This window comes from Tachyglossus aculeatus (genome assembly GCF_015852505.1).
Source record: "Tachyglossus aculeatus isolate mTacAcu1 chromosome 12 unlocalized genomic scaffold, mTacAcu1.pri SUPER_6_unloc_1, whole genome shotgun sequence".
Classification (NCBI taxonomy): Eukaryota; Metazoa; Chordata; class Mammalia; order Monotremata; family Tachyglossidae; genus Tachyglossus; species Tachyglossus aculeatus.
Genome location: NW_024044828.1, coordinates 19,266,744 through 19,290,287, shown reverse-complemented (window position 1 = coordinate 19,290,287; position 23,544 = coordinate 19,266,744). Strand labels below are relative to the sequence as shown.

The 23,544-nt window shown below is 49.8% G+C and overlaps 1 protein-coding gene across 1 annotated transcript in view; it reads right to left on the bottom strand.

Annotated features, from left to right (window-relative positions):
• Positions 1–3,718: 3,718 nt before the first annotated feature.
• Positions 3,719–23,544, bottom strand: part of PLA2G4D (phospholipase A2 group IVD) — a 41,190-nt gene continuing 21,364 nt past the window's right edge. Inside the window, exons 10-23 of the mRNA XM_038741076.1 lie at positions 20,724–20,787; positions 19,330–19,466; positions 16,975–17,088; positions 16,504–16,541; positions 16,281–16,416; positions 13,947–14,083; positions 13,521–13,743; positions 5,988–6,105; positions 5,759–5,896; positions 5,478–5,585; positions 5,202–5,384; positions 4,949–5,115; positions 4,065–4,251; positions 3,719–3,921 (exon numbers count right to left, since the gene is read on the bottom strand). Of these exons, the coding sequence (XP_038597004.1) occupies positions 3,719–3,921; positions 4,065–4,251; positions 4,949–5,115; positions 5,202–5,384; positions 5,478–5,585; positions 5,759–5,896; positions 5,988–6,105; positions 13,521–13,743; positions 13,947–14,083; positions 16,281–16,416; positions 16,504–16,541; positions 16,975–17,088; positions 19,330–19,466; positions 20,724–20,787 (1,953 nt within the window). The remainder of the gene's footprint in view (positions 3,922–4,064; positions 4,252–4,948; positions 5,116–5,201; positions 5,385–5,477; positions 5,586–5,758; positions 5,897–5,987; positions 6,106–13,520; positions 13,744–13,946; positions 14,084–16,280; positions 16,417–16,503; positions 16,542–16,974; positions 17,089–19,329; positions 19,467–20,723; positions 20,788–23,544) is intronic.

Below are 23,544 nucleotides of genomic sequence, written 5' to 3'. Positions count from 1 at the left end.
ATAATATTAATAATAATAATAATGATGGTATTTGTTAAGCACTTACTATGTGCAAAGCACTGTTCTAAGCACTGGGGGGGATTCAAGGTGATCAGGTTGTCCCACGTGGGGCTCACAGTCTTAATCCCCATTTTACAGATGAGGTAACTAGGCACAGAGAAGTTAAGTGACTTGCCCAAAATCACACAGCTGAAAATTGGCGGAGCTGGGATTTGAACCCATGACCTCTGACTCCAAAGCTCGGGCTCTTTCCACTGAGCCACGCTGCTTTGCTCTGCACGCAGTAAGCGCTCAATAAATACGATTGAATGGAAGAATATAGCTAGTAGACATGATCCCTGCCCGCAGGGAACTTGCACAGCCTCTGTTCCGTGCACTGCTCTTAAGTTTAGTCTGTCTTCTCCTGTAGACTGGAACATCACTGTGGGCAGGGAACGTGTGCAGAGCATTTAGTACAGTGCTCTGCACATGGTAAATGCTGAATATTGTAAGTGCTCTATAAATACCATCTATTGTCCTCTCAATGTAGTGCACTGCACAAAGTAGGGGTTCAATAAAGACTATTGAGCAGTTGATTTCTATTCTTGTGTTTTTTTGGCAACCTGGAGGCTCCCCTCCTTTCCTTCCTGTCGGTCCCCCTTGTATTTACTAAGCGCTTACTATGTGCCTGGCATTACGATGATGATATTTGTTAAGCGCTTACTATGTACCAAGCACTGTTCTAAGCGCTGGGGTAGATACAAGGTAAGATCAGGTTGTCCCACGGGGGCTCACAGTCTTCATCCCCATTTTACAGATGAGGGAACTGTGGCACAGAGAAGTGAAGTGACTGGCCCAAGATCACACAGCAGACAAGTGGCGGAGTCGGGATTACAACCCGCATCCTCTGACTTCCAAGCCCGGGCTCTATCCACTAGGCCACACTGCTTCCCTCGTTGGCCCTAAGTCACAGCAGGATCAGTGCTCCAAAGGGATAGCAGCGGCAGAGGGAAACACAGTCAGATACAAAGAAATCTAGGGAAACTCACCATCGGCCAGTGAGCCTGGTGGTTAATCCCTTCTTGGCGGAGCGGGCCGGGCACTCGGAGAATCTGAATCGCCCAATCCTGTGCCCCGGATAATCTTCCCTGACTCCTGACTCTCTAAATAGGGGCCGGTCTGGCGGGGTCGTTCCTCTGCTTCAGTCTCTGCTGGAGAAACGCGATTCCCTCGGAGGCCCCCTCAACCGCCTCTACCCCCAAGGACAGTGGCGAACGCTGTGCTGAGCGCTGGGGCGGGCCCACTGCAATCTCGCATTTCCTCTTGTCTCCAGGCCATCCCCACTTACCCACCCCGCCGGCCCTTCCAACTAGACATCTGGAAAACACCTTCCTTCCCCAACTCCCTCCTCCTCCTCCTCCAAACCCTGCCATCTCCGTCAATGATCAAACCACCGCGCTCCTCCCCAGCCCAGAAGCCCACATGCTTGGTGTCACCCTCTATTCAATCAACCAGTAGTAATAATAATGGCATTTATCATCATCATCATCATCAATCGTATTTATTGAGTGCTTACTATGTGCAGAGCACTGTACTAAGCGCTTGGGAAGTACAAATTGGCAACATATAGAGACAGTCCCTACCCAACAGTGGGCTCACAGTCTAAAAATTTATTAAGTGCTTACTATGTGCAAAGCACGGTTCTAAGCGCTGGGGCGGTTACAAGGTGATCGGGTTGTCCCTTGGGGGGCTCACAGTCTTAATCCCCATTTTTCAGACGAGGTAACTGAGGCACAGAGAAGTTAAGTGACTTGCCCAAAGTCACACAGCTGACAGGTGGTGGAGCAGGGATTTGAAACCATGACCTCTGACTTCTTAAGTTCTTACTTTGGGCAGAGCACTGTACTAAGCCCTTGGGAGAGTACAATGCAACATCCCCACCTTCGCTTGACTTCCACATTTAATCCCCTGCTAATTTCTGCAGGTTTTTCTTCCACCAAAGCCCTTCCCAACCTCCTCCCTGACTTTCACCTCCTCTCCACCCATTCAGCCACCCGCCTAACTCCGACTCTGCAATAATGTGTCGGCCCCCACTGATTCCCCGGCCTCCGTTCCCCCCGTAACTTGAGGTTGCAGGAGTGTGCTCCCAACCCGATTATCCCCCCAAAATGCTGCCTGGCCTTCCCCACATCCTCAGAAACTTTCAACCACTCCCCATTTCCCTCTTCATCCAGCAGAAAGTCCAGACCACTAGCTCCTCGACCCCGACACTGGAGGAGAAAATTAGGTGTAGCTTCAATCGCATAGTTGTTTATTCAACTATTTCACCCTGATATTCTCACGGTAGTTATTATCTGTTATCCCCTGTTTCATATTCCTGCAGCCTTATTTGAAAATAATTTATACCTGCCGGTCTCTTCCATTAGATTGCAGGCCCCGTGGGGGCAGGGGTGATGATTTCTGGTGGGTTTTTCTTTTGTTTTGGGTTTTTTTTTTGTTTTTTTAAATGGTGTCTAAGTGCTCAATCTGTGCCAGACACTGTGCTAAGCACTGGGATCGATACAAGCCAATCTGGTTGGACACAGGCCACGGCTCACAGCTTTAATCACCATTTTACGGCTGAGGCAACTGAGGCCCAGAGAAGTGAAGTCAGCTGGGTGACTTTGGGCAAGTCACTTCACTTCTCTGGGCCTCAGTGACCTCATCTGGAAAATGGGGATAAAGACTGTGAGCTCCCCCGTGGGACAACCTGATCACTTTGTAACCTCCCCGGTGCTTAGAACAGTGCTTTGCACGTAGTAAGTGCTTAATAAATGCCATTATTAGTAGTAGTATTATTAAATTCCATAATAAACCACCACCAACAAAAAACCCCGGTGCAACAGAGTTGGTAGACACTTTCCCTCAATAAATGCCGTTATTATTATTATTATTATTATTAAATGGGGGGGGGGGGGCTTGCTGCTGGGGAAAGGTTAGGGGTCTCAGCAGCAGTTGCCAGGACTGGGAGAGGGGGGAGGATGGTCCCCGGGCTGGCTTTGCTCCACCCCTCAAAAAGGGCTCGTGTCTGTGACCGGTGGCTCTGGCCCATGGGTGAACAAAGGGAGGTCAAGGCCGGAGGTGCCCGGCTGGCAGCCAGGATGGGGTGGGGCTGGCCTCATGTAGGGCAGAGCAACGTTAAGGTCGCTGACCCTGAAGGAGGGAGGTAGATTTTGCCCTTTTAGACTGTGAGCCCATTGTTGGGTAGGGACCGTCTCTATATCAATCAATCAATCGCATTTATTGAGTGCTTACTGTGTGCAGAGCACTGTACTAAGTGCTCGGGAAGTCCAAGTTGGCAACATATAGAGACGGTCCCTACCCAACAGTGGGCTCACAGTCTAGTGGGCTCTGTATGTTGCCAACTTGTACTTCCCAAGCGCTTACTCCAGTGCTCTGCACTCAGTAAGCGCTCAATAAATATGATTGAATGAATTTTGCTAGTGGCCAGCTGCAGGGGCTCAGAGTCTGGATAGTTATCAGGCCTGAGCCCTGGGCGGCAGAAGGATTCAAGAACGGAGGATTTCTGAGGCCCAAAGCCACTTCCGTCGCTTTGGACGGGTCCTCGGCCTAGTGTGGGTCCCCGCTCAGGCTCGGCCGGGGTCCCTATTTAGGACCACCAGGGTCCCGTTCAGGGTCAACCAGGGTTCGGGTTGAGAGCCAGCCGCGGGTCTCCACTCAAGGCCACGGGGGTCCCCGCTTAGGGACGGCGGCGGCGGCCCAGGGCTGACCGCAGGGCCTGCAGGATGATGGAGCGGCTGTTGCACACATTGTATTCGCTGAGACGCAGCAACCGATCGAAGTCTTCCTCGCTGTAGGTCATGTTCAGCAGCGAGTACGGGGACAGGAAGGCCTCCAGGTCCACCTGGCCGCCCTCCAGCTCCTCTGGGCTACGCCGGACTCCTGCGTCCATTTGGGAGAGACGGTGGGGTTGGGGAGTGGGGGTGTCGCAGGCCGAACTGCCACCCGGGGCTGAGGGGTCCCGGGGCCGGGAGCTGGGCATCTCGGGGCAGGGCAGGGCTGAGAGGGTCCCGGGCTGAGCTCACCGGGGGCCGAGTGCTGGCGGAAGGAGTCGTTGACCAGGGGGAAGTGCAGCACGATGGGGGCATCCGGGCAGGCGGGGTCTGAGAAGACGTGGCATTCCCTGGGCCAGAGCCGCTCCTCGGGGGTCAGCTTGATGGCGGGGAAAGGGATCCCCTGTTCGCGGCAGTAGCGCTCCGTCTGCTCCAGTGCCTGAGAGGGAGCTGCATTAGAGACCCCCGTCCCCCCGCAACAGCAGAGACACCTCCCCAAGAGACCCTTCCCTTTAAGAGCCCACCTGCCCCCAACCTAACAACATGGCTCAGTGGAAAGAGCCCAGGCTTGGGAGTCAGAGGTCATGAGTTCTGCTGTGTCCGCTGTGTGACTTTGGGCAAGTCGCTTAACTTCTCTGGGCCTCAGTTCCCTCATCTGTAAAATGAGGGAACCGTCTAGACTGTGACCCCCTTCTAGACTGTGAGCCCGCTGCCGGGTAGGGACCGTCTCTCTATGTTGCCAACTTGGACTTCCCAAGTGCTTAGTACAGTGCTCTGCACACAGTAAGGCTGAATAAATATGATTGAATAAAATGGGGATGAAGACTTTGAGGCCCACGTGGGACAACCTTGATCACCTTGTACAGTGCTTGGCACATAGTAAGCGCTTAACAAAAACCAGTATTATTGTTATTATTAACTGCAGTGGTTAGACGCGGGGGGTGGGGGGAGTGAGAGGTGGAGATAGTCTTGGAAAATCATTCCCTCCCGCTCCATCCCATCCAGGCCCCCTCTCATCCCGCAGGACCCCCGAGCCTGGCCCTCTGACTCCCCTTCTCCTCCCCAGCCGTCAGGAGAGGGATGGGGGGGTGGGAGGGGACTCCAGGTCCTGAGGGGGCCGGGGGCCACGGCGGCACCTCGAAGGGCGAGTTGAGGGCATATCCGAAGGAGAGGATGAGATCCAGGCCTCGGCCGGGCCGCAGCAGCAGCGGGCAGCTAGTGTTGATGAAATAGGCGGCGTCCACCAGGCAGAGCTGCGGCTGCTGCGGGGTCAGCTGGGTGGGCACGGAGTCCAGCTGGCAGTCTGGGCGGGAGGGCGAGACGGTGGCTATGGATGGGACCCCCTCCTCTCCCTTCCGCGTCTCCCCAGGTCCGGGGTGGTGGCGTCACCTTTCCAAGTACGGAAGTCCGGGTGGCCACAGTAGCCACGGTGCAGCTGGAGGCCCCGTAGGAAGTTGTGGCTGCGATGGTTGAGCGGCCGCCCGGTCAGGAAGCCCTGGAAGGCCTGGGCCAGCGACTCTCCCGGACGCAACCAGGACCCCTCTGGGTGATGGGAACCGGGCGGCTCCTTCTCTGCAACGGGGAGAGCCGGGGGCTCCGTCAGGGCCGGTGCCCTGGACCGCACCCCGCCATCCCACCTCCCCCCTGGGGGCCCTGCTGCCCCACCGATGTTTCCAGTCTTGTTGCGGATGTGCTCCTTCCAGGCCTCGTCTGAGCAGGTCAGGTCATACCAGGCGTCCAGCAGGTTCACGGAGAAAACATTGCTCCAGAGGCCTGAGGGGCCAGTTTAGTCAATCCCACGCCGCCCTTGATCCCCGCTCCTGCCCTCCGGTCCCCCCTCACACCCTCCCAGGTGGGCCTGGGCCTTCATTCCCCATGGACCCGCTTCCTACCCCTGTCCTACGTCCCCACGGCTCAATCCCGGCGTCTCCCCCAGCCCCTCTCACCCTCCAGGAAGCAGATCCGGGACTCGGGCAGCCGCTTCATCAGCCGCCCCATGAAGAACTCGGAGCCGAAGAGCTCGGGGGGTACGAAGGCGCCGTACTTGAGGATGCCCACCTCGTAGGGGGAGAACTCCACCCATTCTGCCCGGGCAGGACGGGTGAGGCCGTGACTCTGGGGACGGGGCCCCTGTCCCACCCCTCTGTGCCCCCCATCCCCGACTGTCGGCGTTACCCTTGAAGTCAAGGGTCCCCAGGTTGTCCTCTTTGACGTTGAGGCCCAGGTAGAGGGGGAGCGGGTTCTGGCCCCGATCCAGCGCCTGCCGCTGTTCCGACAGCTTCTGTTCGGTCACCTGGAGTTGTGGGGAGACAGTCAACGGGGCTGAACTTTGGGGGGCTTGGGGGGTTGGTAGGGTGGTCGAGGCCTTGGTCACAGCCAGGCCAGGCCCCACCTCTCCCATGGATATCCCCGCCCGCCTCCCTGGTGAGCGCCACCAGGCTCGGCCAACCCCCGTGCTCCACCTCACGCCCAACGCAAGCTCCCTGAATAATAATAATAATAATAATAATGATGGCATTTATTAAGCGCTTACTATGTGCAAAGCACCGTTCTGAGCGCTGGGGAGGTTACAAGGAGGTCAGGTTGTCCCCCAGGGGGCTCACAGTCTTCACCCCCATTTTACAGATGAGGGAACTGAGGCACAGAGAATAATAATAATAATGATGATGGAATTGTTCATTCATTCATTCAATCGTGTTTCTTGAGCGCTCCCTCGTGCCGCATCTCACGCCAAACGCAAGCTCCTTGAATAACAATAATAATAATAATAATAGGCATTTATTAAGCGCTTACTACATGCAAAGCACTGTTCTGAGCGCTGGGGAGGTTACAAGGAGATCAGGTTGTCCCCCGGGGGGCTCACAGTCTTCACCCCCATTTTACAGATGAGGGAACTGAGGCCCAGAGAATAATAATAATGATGATGGCATTGTTCATTCATTCATTCAATCGTATTTCTTGAGCGCTCCCTCGTGCCCCATCTCATGCCAAACGCAAGCTCCTTTAATAATAATAATAATAATAATGGCATTTATTAAGCGCTTGCTACGTGCAAAGCACTGTTCTGAGAGCTGAGGAGGTTACAAGGAGATCAGGTTGTCCCCCGGGGGGCTCACAGTCTTCATCCCCATTTTACAGAGGAGGGAACTGAGGCCCACAGAATAATAATAATGATGGCATTGTTCATTCATTCATTCAGTCGTTTTTATTGAGCACTTACTGCGTGCAGAGCACTGTACTAAGCGCTTGGGAAGTACAAGTTGGCAACATATAGAGACAGTCCCTACCCAACAGCGGGCTCACACTCTAGAAGACTTTTTAAGCAGTTGCTATGTGCAAAGCACTGTTCTGAGCGCTGGGGAGGTTGCAAGGAAATCAGGTTGTCCCCCCGGGGGGCTCACAGTCTTCATCCCCATTTTACAGAGGAGATAACTGAGGCCCAGAGAAGTGAAGTGACTCGCCCAAAGTAACACAGCTGACAATTGGCAGAGCGGGGATTCGAACCCATGACCCCTAACTCCAAAGCCCGGGCTCTTTCCACTGAGCCATGCTGCTTCCTGAAGGCAGGGGCCTCTCTGAGAATCACTCTCGGTCCCCTGTAAATCTGGCCAACATGACTTAGTGGCTAGAGCCCGGGGGTGAGAGTCAGAAGGTCAGGAGTTCTAATCCCGGCTCCGCCACTTGTCTATTGTGTGACCTTGGGCAAGTCACTTCATTATTATTATTATTATTATTATTATTATTGTTGTTATTATTATTATTATTATTATTATTCTAGAGAAGCAGCGTGGCTCAGTGGAAAGAGCCTGGGCTTTGGAGTCAAAGGTCATGGGTTCAAATCCCCACTTCACCAATTGTCAGCTGGGTGACTTTGGGCAAGTCATTTCACTTCTCTGTGCCTCAGTTACCTCATCTGTCAAATGGGGATAAAGACTGGGAGCCCCATGTGGGGCAACCTGATCATCTTGTATCCCCCCAGAGCTTAGAAAAGTGCTTTGCACATAGTAAGCGCTTAATAAATGCCATCATTATTATTATTATTATCATTCTCGGGGCCTCAGTTCCCTCATCTGTAAAATGGGGATGAAGACTGGGAGCCCTCCGTGGGGCAACCTGATCACCTTGTATCCCCCCAGCACTTAGAACAGTGCTTTAAGCACTTAATAAATGCCATCATTATTATTATTATTATTATTATCATTCTCGGGGCCTCAGTTCCCTCATCTGTAAAATGGGATTGAGACTGTGAGCCTCATGGGTGAGAGCTGGTGCCTCAGTGAGGACTGAGCATCCCAGCTTTGCCAATTATCAGCTGTGTGACTTTGGGCAAGTCACATCACTTCTCTGGGCCTCAGTTACCTCAGTTACCTCATCTGTAAAATGGGAATTAAGACTGTGAGTCCCCCGGGGGAAAATCTGGTCACCTTGTAACCTCCCCAGCGCTTAGAACAGTGCTTTGCACATAGTAAGCGCTTAAGAAATGCCATCATTATTATTATTATTATCATTCTTGGAGCCTCAGTTCCCTCATCTGTAAAATGGGATTGAGACTGTAAGCCCCACGGGCGACAGGGACTTGTGTCCAACCGTTTTGCTAGCACTTAATACAGTGCCAGTGTCAGCTGTGTGACTTTGGGCAAGTCACTTCACTTCTCTGGGCCTCAGTTACCTCATCTGTAAAATGGGGATGAAGACTGTGAGCCCCCCGGGGGACAACCTGGTCACGTTGTAACCTCCCCAGCGCTTAGAACAGTGCTTTGCACATAGTAAGCGCTTAAGAAATGCCATTATTATTATTATTATTATCATTCTTGGAGCCTCAGTTCCCTCATCTGTAAAATGGGATTAAGACTGTGAGCCCCACGGGGGACAGGGACTTGTGCCCAACCCATTTTGCTAGCACTTAATACAGTGTCAGTGTCAGCTGTATGACTTTGGGCAAGTCACTTCACTTTTCTGGGCCTCAGTTACCTCATCTGTAAAACGGGGATGAAGACTGTGAGCCCCCCCCCCCGGGGGACAACCTGATCACCTTGTAACCTCCCCAGCGCTTAGAACAGTGCTTTGCACATAGTAAGCGCTTAATAAATGCCATTATTATTATTATTATTATTATCATTCTTGGGGCCTCAGTTCCCTCATCTGTAAAATGGGATTGAGACTGTGAGCCCCAAGGGGGACAGGGACTTGTGTCCAACCCGTTTTGCTAGCACTTAATACAGTGTCTAGCACACAGGAAGTGCTGAACAAATACCACAATTAATGAATTAATTAGACGCGTTACGGGCGGAGAATGTGTCCGTCATATTGTGCTCTCCCAAGCGCTTAGTACAGTACTCTGCACGTAGTAAGCGCTCGACTGACGGACTCCAGAGGCACCAGAGCCGGTGAGGACTGAACGTCCCAGCTCTGCCAATTGTCAGCTGGGTGACTTTGGGCAAGTCACTACACTTCTCTGGGCCTCAGTTACCTCATCTGTAAAATGGGGATGAAGACTGGGACACCCCCGGGGGACAACCTGATCACCTTGTAACCTCCCCAGCGCTTAGAACAGTGCTTTGCACATAGTAAGCGCTTAATAAATGCCATCATTATTATTATTATTCTCTGGGCCTCAGTTCCCTCCTCTGTAAAATGGGGATTAAGACTGGGAGCCCCCGGTGGGATAACCTGATCAAGCGCTTAGAACAGTGCTCTGCACATAGTAAGCGCTTAACAAATACCAACATTATTATTGTTATTATTATTATCATTATTATTATTGTAACCTCCCCAGCGCTTAGAACAGTGCTTTGCACAGAGTAAGCGCTTAACAAATACCAACATTATTATTATTATTATTATTATTATTGCAACCTCCCCAGTGCTTAGAACAGTGCTTTGCATGGAGTAAGCGCTTAACAAATACCAACATTATTATTATTATTGTAACCTCCCCAGCGCTTAGAACAGGGCTTTGCACAGAGTAAGTGCTTAACAAATACCAACATTATTATTATTATTATTGTAAACTCCCTAACGCTTAGAACAGTGCTTTGCACAGAGTAAGTGCTTAACAAATACCAACATTATTATTATTATTATTGTAACCTCCCCAGCGCTTAGAACAGTGCTTTGCCCAGAGTAAGCGCTTAACAAATACCAACATTATTATTATTATTGTACTCTCCCCAGCGCTTAGAACAGTGCTTTGCACAGAGTAAGCACGTAACAAATACCAACATTATTATTATTATTATTATTATTATTATTATTATTATTATAACCTCCCCAGCGCTTAGAACAGGGCTTTGCACAGAGTAAGTGCTTAACAAATACCAACATTATTATTATTATTATTGTAAACTCCCTAACGCTTAGAACAGTGCTTTGCACAGAGTAAGTGCTTAACAAATACCAACATTATTATTATTATTATTGTAACCTCCCCAGCGCTTAGAACAGTGCTTTGCCCAGAGTAAGCGCTTAACAAATACCAACATTATTATTATTATTATTGTACTCTCCCCAGCGCTTAGAACAGTGCTTTGCCCAGAGTAAGCGCTTAACAAATACCAATATTATTATTATTATTATTATTATTATTATTATTATTATTATTATTATAACCTCCCCAGCGCTTAGAACAGTGCTTTGCACAGAGTAAGCACGTAACAAATACCAACATTATTCTTATTATTCTTCTTCTTATTATTATTATTATTGTAACCTCCCTAGCGCTTAGAACAGTGCTTTGCACAGAATAAGCGCTTAACAAATACCAACATTATTATCATTATTATTATTGTAACCTCCCCAGCGCTTAGAGCAGTGCGTTGCACAGAGTAAGCTCTTAACAAATACCAACATTATTATTATTATTATTGTAACCTCCCCAGCGCTTAGAACAGTGCTTTGCACAGAGTAAGCGCTTAACAAATACCAACATTATTATTATTATTCTCTGGGCCTCAGTTCCCTCCTCTGTAAAATGGGGATTAAGACTGGGAGCCCCCCGTGGGAGAACCTGATCAAGCGCTTAGAACAGTGCTCTGCACATAGTAAGCACTTAACAAATACCAACATTATTATTGTTATTACTATTATCATTATTATTATTGTAACCTCCCCAGTGCTTAGAACAGTGCTTTGCACAGAGTAAGCGCTTAACAAATACCAACACTATTATTATTATTATTGTAACCTCCCCAGCGCTTAGAACAGTGCTTTGCACAGAGTAAGCGCTTAACAAATACCATTATTATTATTATTATTATAACCTCCCCAGCGCTCAGAACAGTGCTTTGCACAGAGTAAGCGCTTAACAAATACCAACATTATTATTATTATTATTATTATTATTGTAACCTTCCCAGTGCTTAGAACAGTGTTTTGCACAGAGTAAGTGCTTTACAAATACCAACATTATTATTATTATTATTATTATTATTGTAACCTCCCCAGCGCTTAGAACAGTGCTTTGCACAGAGTAAGCGCTTTACAAATACCAACATTATTATTATTATTATTATTATTATTGTAATCTCCCCAGCGCTTAGAACAGTGCTTTGCACAGAGTAAGCGCTTAATAAATTCCAACATTATTATTATTATTATTATTATTATTATAACCTCCCCAGCGCTTAGAACAGTGCTTTACACAGAGTAAGCGCTTAACAAATACCAACATTATTATTATTATTATTATTATTATTATTGTAACCTCCCCAGCGCTTAGAACAGTGCTTTACACAGAGTAGGCGCTTAACAAATACCAACATTATTATTATTATTGTAACCTCCCCAGCGCTTAGAACAGTGCTTTACACAGAGTAAGCGCTTAACAAATACCAACATTATTATTATTATTATTATTGTAACCTCCCCAGCGCTTAGAACAGTGCTTTGCACAGAGTAAGCGCTTAACAAATACCAACATTATTATTATTATTATTATTGTAACCTCCCCAGCGCTTAGAACAGTGCTTTGCACAGAGTAAGCGCTTAACAAATACCAACATTATTATTATTATTGTAACTTCCCCAGTGCTTAGAACAGTGCTTTGCACAGAGTAAGCACTTAACAAATACCAGCATTATTATTATTATTATTATTATTATTATTATTATTATTATTATTATTGTAACCTCCCCAGCGCTTAGAACAGTGCTGTTTATTGTTCTAGTGTACTCTCCCAAGTGCTTAGCACAGTGCTCTGCACACAGTGGGCATTCAGTAAATGAGAATGAATGACCTCCCTATCAAATTGGGCAAGTCACTTCACTTCTCTGGGCCTCAGTTCCCTCATCTGTAAAATGGGGATTAAGACTGTGAGCCCCCCGTGGGACAACCTGATCACCTTGTAACCTCCCCAGTGCTTAGAACAGTGCTGTGCACATAGTAAGCGCTTAATAAATGCCATCATCATCATCATTATTATTATTATTATTAGAAGGGGGAGACAGAGAACAAAACATATTAACAAAATAAAATAAGTAGAAGAAATATGTACAAGTAAAATAAATCGAGTAATCAATCCGTACATATATAAAGGTGTTGTCCACTGTGGGGCCTTGAGCAAGCCCCTTAATCTCCCCATACCTCAGTTTCCCCTGCTGTCAAATGGGGATGTTTTGTTTTGTTCAATATGCTTTGTTTTGTTCTACTATGTTTTGTTTTGGGATGTTTTGTTTTGTTCTAATATGTTTTGTTTTGTTCTAATATGTTTTGTTTTGTTCTAATATGTTTTGTTTTGTTCTAATATGTTTTGCTTTGGGATGTTTCATTTTGTAGAAGAAATATGTACAAGTGAAATAAAGCAACAGAGTAATAAATCCGTACAAACATATATACAGGTGGTGTCCACTGTGGGGCCTTGAGCAAGCCCCTTAATCTCCCCATACCTCAGTTTCCCCTGCTGTCAAATGGGGATTTTTGTTTTGTTCAATATGCTTTGTTTTATTCTAATATGTTTTGTTTTGGGATGTTCTGTTTTGTTCTAATATGTTTTGTTTTGTTCTAATATGTTTTGTTTTGTTCTAACATGTTTTGCTTTGGGATGTTTCGTTTTGCTCTAATATGTTTTGTTTTGTTCTAATATGTTTTGTTTTGTTGTCTGTCTCCCCCTTCTTGACTGTGAGCCTGCTGTTGGGTAGGGACCATCTCTAGATGTTGCCAACATGGACTTCCCAAGCGCTTAGTCCAGTGCTCTGCACACAGGAAGCGCTCAATAAAGACGATTGAACGAACGAATGAATCATCATCAATCGTATTTATTGAGCGCTTCCTGTGTGCAGAGCACTGGACTAAGCGCTTGGGGAGTACAAATTGGCAACATATAGAGACAGTCCCTGCCCAACAGTGGGCTCCCAGTCTAAAAGGGGGAGACAGAGAACAAAACCAAACATACTAACAAAATAAAATAAATAGAATAGATATGTACAAGTAAAATCAATCGAGTAATAAATCTGTACAAACATATATACAGGTGCTGTGGGGAAGGGAAGGAGGTAAGATGGGGGGGATGGAGAAGGGGACGAGGGGGAGAGGAGGGAAGGGGCTCAGTCTGGGAAGGTTGAATGTTGTGGGGAAGGGAAGGAGGTAAGGCGGGGGGGACGGAGAGGGAGAGGAAGGAGGGGGCTCAGTCTGCTACACGCACGCGTGTCCGCAGACACGCACAGATAGCCATGTGTGGACTTGTGGGCCCACAGGGCCACGGCGGGCAGCACCTGGCCATGCAGCAAGAACTCCAGCACCAGGCCCCACAGGTCGACGCAGGACGGGGGGTGGCCCTGCCCGGCCCGCCGGCCCATCTCCCTCTGGAAACCGCTCAGGCGTGAGGGCGAGAAGGTGGCCAGCTTGCTCTTGGTCATATGGCGGCGGGCGTGGCCGATGGGCTTCTCCAGGCCCTTCCGCGACCAGTCCGCGTCCCCGTACAGGCTGGCCATGGTCCTGGGGGTCGGGGGCAGAGGGGGTGACTTCCCGCCACCCAGGAAATGCCCCTTTTAGACTGTTGGGTAGGGACCATTGCCAACTTGGACTTCCCAAGAGCTTAGTCCAGTGCTCTGCACACAGGAAGCGCTCAATAAATAGGATTGATTGATTGATCGATGGCTGCCCGGCGCCCGCCCCCTCCCCCAGATCCCGGCCCTCACCAGGTGGACCCTGAGGTGCCGCTGATGTAGGTGACACAATCCAGCAGGTCCAGGTGTTGGAGGGCCGAGAGGTGGCCGTACAGGGAGGTCATGGCCCGAGGCCCCCCGCCGACGGCCATGACCCCGACCACCGGGACCTGCGACAGACACGGACGCGGTCACTTAGAGAGGCAGCGTGGCTCGGTGGAAAGAGCCCGGGCTTTGGAGTCCGAGGCCACGATTTCGAATCCCGCCTCCGCCCCATGCCTGCTGTGTGACCGTGGGCAAGTCACTTCACTTCTCTTAGACCGTGAGCCCACTGTTGGGTAGGGACTCTATCTATATGTTGCCAACTTGTACTTCCCAAGCGCTTAGTCCAGTGCTCTGCACACAGTAAGCGCTCAATAAATACGATTGATTGATTGATTGATTGATTCTCTGAGCCTCAGTGACCTCGTTTGTAAAATGGGGATTAAGACCGTGGGGCCCATGGGGGACAATTTGATCACCTTGTATCCCCCCCAGCGCTTAGAACAGTGCTCTGCACATAGTAAGCACTTAAAAAATGCCATCATTATTATTATTATTATTAGGAAGCATGCTTTAGAGAAGCAGCGTGGCTCAGTGGAAAGAGCCCATGCTTTAGAGTCGGAGGTCACGGGTTCTAACAGAGAAGCAGCGTGGCTCAGTGGAAACAGCTCACTCTTTGGAGTAGGAGGTCATGGGTTCTAATAGAGAAGCAGCATGGCTCACTGGAAAGAGCCCGGGCTTTGGAGTCAAAGGTCATGGGTTCAAATCCCGGCCCTGCCGCTTGTCAGCCGTATGACTTTAGGCAAGTCACTTCACTTCTCTGTGCCTCAGTACCTCATCTGGAAAATGGGGATTAAGACTATGAGCCCTCCATGGGACAACCTGATCACCTTGTAACCTCCCCAGTGCTTAGAACAGTGCTTTGCACGTAGTAAGCGCTTAACAAATACCATTATTATTATTATTAATCCCTCCTCCACCACTTGTCAGCTGGGTGACTTTGGGCAAGTCACTTCACTTCTCCAGGCCTCAGTTCCCTCATCTGGAAAATGGGTATGAAGACTGAGAGCCCCCCGTGGGATAACTTGATCACCTTGTAACCTCCCCAGTGCTTAGAACAGTGCTTTGCACATAGTAAGCGCTTAACAAATACCATTATTATTATTATTATTGTTATTATTATTAATCCCACCTCTGCAACTTGTCAGCTGGGTGACTTTGGGCAAGTCACTTCACTTCTCCAGGCCTCAGTTCCCTCATCTGGAAAATGGGGATGAAGCCTGGGAGCCCCCTGTGGGACAACCTGATCACCTTGTAACCTCCCCAGTGCTTAGAACAGTGCTTTGCACCTAGTAAGCACTTAACAAATACCATTGTTATTATTAATCCCACCTCTGCCACTCGTCAGCTGGGTGACTTTGGGCAAGTCACTTCACTTCTCCAGGCCTCAGTTCCCTCATCTGGAAAATGGGGATGAAGCCTGGGAGCCCCCTATGGGACAACCTGATCACCTCTTAACCTCTCCAGTGCTTAGAACAGTGCTTTGCACATAGCAAGCGCTTAACAAATACCATTATTATTATCATTATTATTATTATTATTAATCCCACCTCCGCCACTCGTCAGCTGGGTGACTTTGGGCAAGTCACTTCACTTCTCCAGGCCTCAGTTCCCTCATCTGGAAAATGGGGATGAAGCCTGGGAGCCCCCTGTGGGACAACCTGATCACCTCTTAACCTCTCCAGTGCTTAGAACAGTGCTTTGCACATAGTAAGCACTTAACAAATGCCATTATTATTATTATTATTATTCCCACCTCCGCCACTTGTCAGCTGGGTGACTTTGGGCAAGTCACTTCACTTCTCCAGGCCACAGTTCCCTCATCTGGAAAATGGGGATGAAGCCTGGGAGCCCCCCGTGGGACAACCTGCGTATCCTCCCCAGTGCTTAGAACAGTGCTTGGCACATAGTAAGGGCTTAATAAGTGCCATCATATTATATTACAGGAAAGAGGAGGGAAACTTCCCAGTCAGGTCCCAGCAATCCCCCCCGGGGGAGGTGGAAGGAAGTCAGGGTGGTGGGGGAGAGCGTGAACTGAACCCGGCTTCCTGACTTCCAGCCTTGGAATTGGGCTGCATGGACTGATCCCGGCTTCCTGACTTCCAGCCTTGGGATTGGGCTGCATGGACTGATCCCGGCTTCCTGACTTCCAGCCTTGGGATTGGGCTGCATGGACTGATCCCGGCTTCCTGACTTCCAGCCTTGGGATTGGGCTACCACCCAAAGTCAGGGCTGTAGAAAGGAATCGGCCCCAGATGTTCCCACCTGGTCCTGGGGCAGATCCTCCTCCAGCTGCAGGAGTCGCTTCAGGGCCTCGGCCACCACGTGCTTCCTCCGACTGAGGAAGGCCCGCTCCCCTGTGCACAGCTCGAAGCCCAGGCGCACGGAGAGCTCCCCGGGGCTGCGGCAGAAGAGGGAGAGACATGGGGGGCGGTCAGCACAGCCTTCCGGCACGGGCCCCCTCCCCAGAGACCCTCCCAGTCCTTACCAGTCATCGGCCTTGAGCTGCAGCCTCAGCGCTGTGTCCTGGGAACGAGGAGAAACTGAGGCCCTGATCGGCTGCTCTGGGCCCGAGGCTGGACGGAGCCCCGGTCCCCACCACAAGTCCTCCCTACCCCTACCTGGTAGTCTTCCCTGTCGGCATTCATTCAATCGTATTTAGTGAGCGCTTACTGTGTGCAGAGCACTGGACTAAGAGCTTGGGAAGTCCAAGTCGGCAACATATAGAGACGGTCCCTACCCAACGGCGGGCTCACAGTCTAGACAGGGTCAGCACCATGTCTGCCCCTTCTAGACTGTCTTCTAGACTGTGAGCCCACCATTGGGTACGGACTGTCTCTATATGTCGCCAACTTGGACTTCCCAAGCGTTTAGTACAGTGCTCTGCACACAGTTAGCGCTCAATAAATACAATTGAATGAATGGAATGGAATGCCCCTACCCGCGGCGGGAGACTTACGTTTGGGGCAGGAACGGAGGCTGTCACCTCCGCCCCGTGACAAAGGGACCCAAGGGGGACAGTCAGGATGTTGGCTGGGTCTTCTTCACCCCCTCCGCTGCCACTGCTGCTGCTCTGGAAGGGAAAGCTCACTGTGGGCAGGGAACGGATCAGTTTATTGTTGTATTGTACTCTCCCAAGCGCTTAGTACAGTGCTCTGCACACAGTAAGCACTCAATAAATACCACTGAACGAACGAAAGCAGCAGCTTGTAGCAGCTGGCTGACCTACCCCGGCCCAGGCGGGCCGCACTACCTTTCACGGAGACCGAGCCACTCGTCTGCTGTGTGGCCGCGGGCAAGTCACTTCACTTCTCTGAGCCTCAGTTCCCTCATCTGCAAAATGGGGATTTAGGCTGTGAGCCCCAGGTGGGATTTGGACTGTGTCCAACCTATCTTGTATCTGTATTAATGTCTGCCTCCCCCTCTAGACTGTGAGCTGGTTGTGGGCAAAGAATGTGTCTGTTATTAATAATGTTAGTATTTGTTAAACGCTTACCATGTGCCAAGCACTGTTCTAAGCGCTGGGGGGGCGGGGGGATACAAGGTAATCAAGGTTGTCCCATGTGGGGTTCACCGTCTTAATCCCATTTTACAGATTCATTCAATCGTATTTCATTCAATAGTATTTATTAAGCGCTTACTGTGTGCAGAGCACTGTACTGATGAGGGAACTGAGGCACAGAGAAGTTGTGACAATAATAATAATGATGGCATTTGTTAAGCGCTTACTATGTGCCAAGCACTGTTCTAAGCACTGGGGGAATACAAGGTGATCAGGTTGTCCCACGTGGGGCTCACAATCTTAATAATAATGATGGCATTTGTTAAGCACTTACTATGTGCAAAGCACTGTTCTAAGCGCTGGGGGGGGATACAAGGTGATCAGGTTGTCCTGCGTGGGGCTTACAGTCATCATCCCCATTTTACAGATGAGGTAACTGAGGCTTCGAGAAGTTAAGTGACTTGCCCAAGGTCACACAGCAGACATGTGGCGGAGCCGGGACTCGAACCCATGACCTCTGACTCCAAAGCCCGTGCTCTTTCCACTGAGCCACGTTAATCCCATTTTACAGATGAGGGAACTAAGGAACAGAGAAGTTAAGTGACTTGCCCAAAGTCACCCAGCTGACAAGTGGTGGAGTCGGAATTCGAACCCATGACCTCTGACTCTCAAGCCCGGGCTCTTTCCACTGGGCCACGCTGCTTATATTATTGTATATTGTACTCTCCCAGACGCTTAGTAGAGTGCTCTGCACACAGTAAGCGCTCAGTAAATAAATTGACTGACTGTGAGCTGGCTGTGGGCAGGGAATGTGTCTGGTTATAGAAGAAAGAAGAAGAAGAAGAAAAGAAGAAAAGAAGAGAAGAAGAAAAGAAGAAAAGAAGAAAGGAAGAAGAAGAAGAAGAAGAAGAAGAAGAAGAAGAAGAAGAAGAAGAAGAAGAAGAAGAAGAAGAAGAAGAAGAAGAAAGAATAAGAAGAAGAAGAATAAGAAGAAGAAATAAGAAAGAAGAAGAAGAAGAAGAAGAAGAAGAAGAAGAAGAAGAAGAAAGAAGAAAGAAGAAGAAGAATGGTATTTGATAAGCACTTACTATGTACCAAGCACTGTTCTAAGCGTTAGGGGGTATACAAGGTAATCAGGGTTGTCCCACGTGGGGTTCACAGTCTTAATCCCATTTTACAGATGAGGAAACTGAGGCACAGAGAAGTTAAGTGACATAATAATAAGAAGAAGAATAATGGCATTTGTTAAGCGCTTACTATGTGCAAAGCACTGTTCTAAGCGCTGGGGGAATACAAGGTGATCAGGTTGTCCCACATGGGGCTCACAATCTTAATCCCCATTTTTACAGATGAGGTAACTGAGGCCCAGAGAAGTGAAGTGACTTGCCCAAAGTCACACAGCTGACAAGTGGCAGAGCTGGATTAGAACCCAAGACCTCTGACTCCCAAGGCCCAGCTCTTTCCACTAAGCCACGCTGCTTCTCATGAGTACAGTGCTCTGTACGCAGTAAGCACTTAATAAATATGATTGACTGACTACCCAGCGTTTAGAACAGCGACTGGTACATAGTAAGTGCTTAACAACTGAGGAAGGCCCCGTGCTCACGTCTGGGTCAGGTCCGCTGGCCCACTCCATAATAATAATGGCATTTGTTAAGCGCTTACTATGTGCAAAGCACTGTTCTAAGCGCTGGGGGGATACAAGGTGATCAGGTTGTCCCACGGGGGGCTCACAGTCTTCATCCCCATCACTCCATCCTGCCCAGAGGGGTAGGGAGAGGGCACGGGGGGGCCGGGGCATCTGGCAGTTACCCTCAATTGCCCACTCAGCTCCGTCTCCTGCGACATCACGTAGTGGAAGTGGAGGGGACCGGCAGGGGCCGGGCCCAGGGCAACGTCCTGGCATCCTTCGTAAGATCCCTCCAGCGTCAGCTCCAGGCGGTCCTCCCCTGGGCGTCCAGGACAGTGCCATCAGGGCCGGCGACAAGGCCCCGTGCCCCCAGCTCAGACCCGGGGAGCCATCCCGGCCTTGGGGTGAAAGAGGAGGAAGGGCGGACGGGGGCTGCCACCCACCCGCTCCGTGCGGCCCTCAATGCCCCTGAACGTGGCAATCAGGCCCTTTGTGCCATGTTCCCTGGCCCCCAACCTATCATTTCTCTGAAGATCAGGCTGCCCCATGGCGGAGGAAGGACAGACGGGGGCTGCCACCCATCCGCTCCGTGCGGCCCTCAATGCCCCCGAACATGGCAATCAGGCCCTTTGTGCCATGTTCCCTGGCCCCTAACCTATCATTTCTCTGAAGATCAGGCTGCCCCACGGCAAAGGAAGGACGGATGGGGGCTGCCACCCATCTGCTCCGTGCGGCCCTCAATGCCCCTGAACATGGCAATCAGGCCCTTTGTGCCATGTTCCCTGGCCCCCAACCTATCATTTCTCTGAAGAGCAGGCTGCCCCATGGCGGAGGAAGGACAGACGGGGGCTGCCACCCATCCGCTCCGTGCGGCCCTCAATGCCCCCAAACGTGGCAATCAGGCCCTTTGTGCCGTGTTCCCTGGCCCCCAACCTATCATTTCTCTGAAGAACAGGCTGCCCCATGGCAGAGGAAGGACGGACGGGGGCTGCCACTCATCCGCTCCGTGCGACTCTCAATGCCCCCGAATGTGGCAATCAGGCCCTTTGTGCCATGTTCCCTGGCCCCCAACCTATCATTTCTCTGAAGATCAGGCTGCCCCATGGCAGAGGAAGGACAGACGGGGGCTGCCACCCATCCGCTCCATGCGGCCCTCAATGCCCCCGAACGTGGCAATCAGGCCCTTTGTGCCATGTTCCCTGCCCCCCAACCCATCATTTCTCTGAAGATCAGGCTGCCCCACGGCGGAGGAAGGACGGACGGGGGCTGCCACCCACCCGCTCCGTGCGGCCCTCAATGCCCCCGAACGTGGCAATCAGGCCCTTTGTGCCATGTTCCCTGTCCCCCAACCTACCATTTCTCTGCACATAGTAAGCGCTCAATAAATACAATTGATGATTTCTCTGAAGATCAGGCTGCCCCACGGCAGAGGAAGGACGGACGGGGGCTGCCACCCACCCGCTCCGTGCGGCCCTCAAGGCCCCCGAACGTGGCAATCAGGCCTTTTGTGCCATGTTCCCTGGCCCCCAACCCATCATTTCTCTGAAGGTCAAGCTGCCCCACGGCAGAGGGTCACCTGATAGAGCCGCCGTGCTGCTCTCCCTGTCCAGCCGCACGTCCAGGCAGGTCAACTCGCGGGCCTGGGGCAGAGAGGGTGGAAAGGCCGGGCCAGGGGCACCCTGGGGTCTCCGGGCACCCTGGGGTCTCCAGGCCCCACCCGGTCGGACCCTGTACCCCCCAAATGGGCCTCACCCACTCGGGCTATTCCCCGCAGGTGACCCTTACTTACCCCCCTGCTCCTCAGCCCGCCCAAACCCGCTAGACTGTGAGCCCGCTCTTCTAGACGACTGTGAGCCCGCTGTCGGGTAGGGACCGTCTCTTTATGTTGCCAACTTGGACTTCCCAAGCGCTTCGTACAGTGCTCCGCACACAGTAAGCGCTCAATAAATACCATTGAATGAATGAATGAATGAAACCCAGAGCCCGGGCTTGGGGGTCAAAAGGACGGGGTTCTCATCCCGGATCTGCCACTCATCTGCCGGGTGACTCTGGGCAAGTCACTACACTTAGAACCTAGAACAGTGCTTTGCACATAGTAAGCGCTTAATAAACGCCATTATTATTATTATTATTATTCTCTGTGCCTCCGTTACCTCCTCTGTAAAATGGGGAGTGTGAGCTCAATCAATCAATCGAACTTACTGAGCGCTTACTGTGTGCAGAGCACTGCACTAAGCGCTTGGGAAGTACAAGTTGGCAACATATAGAGACAGTCCCTACCCAACAGTGGGCTCACAGTCTAAAAGGGGGAGACATCTGTAAAATGGGGAATAAGACTGTGAGCCCCATGTGGGACAACCTGATCACCTTGTATCTACCCAGCGCTTAGAACAGTGCTTTGCACATAGTAAGGGCTTAACAAATACCATCATTATTATTATTATTATTATTATTATAATTATCCCCATTTGACAGATGAGGTAACTGAGGCACAGAGAAGTGAAGTGACTTGCCCAAAGTCACGCAGCTGCTGCTGCTGCTGCTGCTGATGGTATTTGTTAAGCACTAACTATGTGCAAAGCACTGTTCTAAGCGCTGGGGAGGTTAAAAGGTGATCAGGTTGTCCCACAGGGGGCCTCACAGTTTTAATCCCCATTTTACATATGAGGTAACTGAGGCCCGGAGAAGTGAAGTGACTTGCCCAAAGTCACGCAGCTGACAAGTGGCGGAGCCGGGATTTGAACCCACGACCTCTGACTCCAAAGCCTGAGCTCTTTCCACTGAGCCAAGCTGCTGCTCTTTTCATTCATTCAATCATATTTATTGAGCGCTTATTGTGTGCAGAGCACTGGACTAAGCGTTTGGGAAGTACAAGTTGGCAACATAATCAACTTAATCTTCTTGGGCAAGTCACTTAACTTCTCTGGGCCTCAGTTACCTCATCTGTAAAATGGGGGTTGACTGTGAGTCCCCTGCGGGACAACCTGATCACTTTGTATCCCCCCAGCACTTAGAACAGTGCTTTGCACATAGTAAGCGCTTAATAAATGCCATTATTATTATTATTATTTTATTAAAAGACTAGACTAGACTGTGAGCCCGTTGTCGGGTAGGGACCGTCTCTATACGTTGCCAACTTGGACTTTCCAAGCGCTTAGTCCAGTGCTCTGCACACAGTAAGCGCTCAATAAATATGATTGAATGAACGAATGAATGAATTCTCTGGGTCTCAGTTATCTCGTCTGTAAAATGGGGATTAAATATGTTGTCAACTTGTACTTCCCGAGCGCTGAGTCCAGTGCTCCGCACACAGTAAGCGCTCGATAAATCCCATTGAAGGAACGAATGAATGAATTCACTGGGTCTCAGTTACCTCGTCTGTAAAATGGGGATTACATATGTGGTCAACTTGTACTTCCCAAGCGCTTAGTCCAGTGCTCTGCACACAGTAAGCGCTCAATAAATCCGATTGAAGGAACGAATGAATGAATTATCTGGGTCTCAGTTACCTCATCTGTAAAATGGGGATTAAATATGTGGTCAACTTGTACTTCCCGAGCTCTTAGTCCAGTGCTCTGCACTCAGTAAGTGCTCAATAAGTCCGATTGAAGGAACGAATGAATGAATTCTCTGGGTCTCAGTTACCTCCTTTGTAAAATGGGGATTAAATATGTGGTCAACTTGTACTTCCCAAGCTCTTCATCCAGTGCTCCGCACACAGTAAGTGCTCAATAAATCCGATTGAAGGAACGAATGAATGAATTCTCTGGGTCTCAGTTACCTCGTCTGTAAAATGGGGATTAAATATGTGGTCAACTTGTACTTCCCGAGCTCTTAGTCCAGTGCTCCACACACAGTAAGTGCTCAATAAATCCGATTGAATGAAAGAATGAATGAATTCTCTGAGTCTCAGTTACCTCGTCTGTAAAATGGGGATTAAATATGTGGTCAACTTGTACTTCCCAAGCGCTGAGTCCAGTGCTCCGCACACAGTAAGTGCTCAATAAAACCGATTGAAGGAATGAATGAATGAATGAATTCTCTGGGTCTCAGTTACCTCGTCTGTGAAATGGGGATTAAGTATGTGGTCAACTTGTCCTTCCCAAGCTCTTAGTCCAGTGCTCCGCACACAGTAAGCACTCAATAAATCCGACTGAAGGAATGAATGAATGAATGAATTCACCTGTATATATGTATATATGTTTGTACATATTTATTACTCTATTTATTTATTTATTTATTTATTTTACTTGTACATATCTATTCTATTCATTTTATTTTGTTAGTATGTTTGGTTTTGTCTCCCCCTTTTAGACTGTGAGTCCACTGTTGGGTAGGGACTGTCTCTATATGTTGCCAATTTGTACTTCCCAAGCGCTTAGTACAGGGCTCTGCAC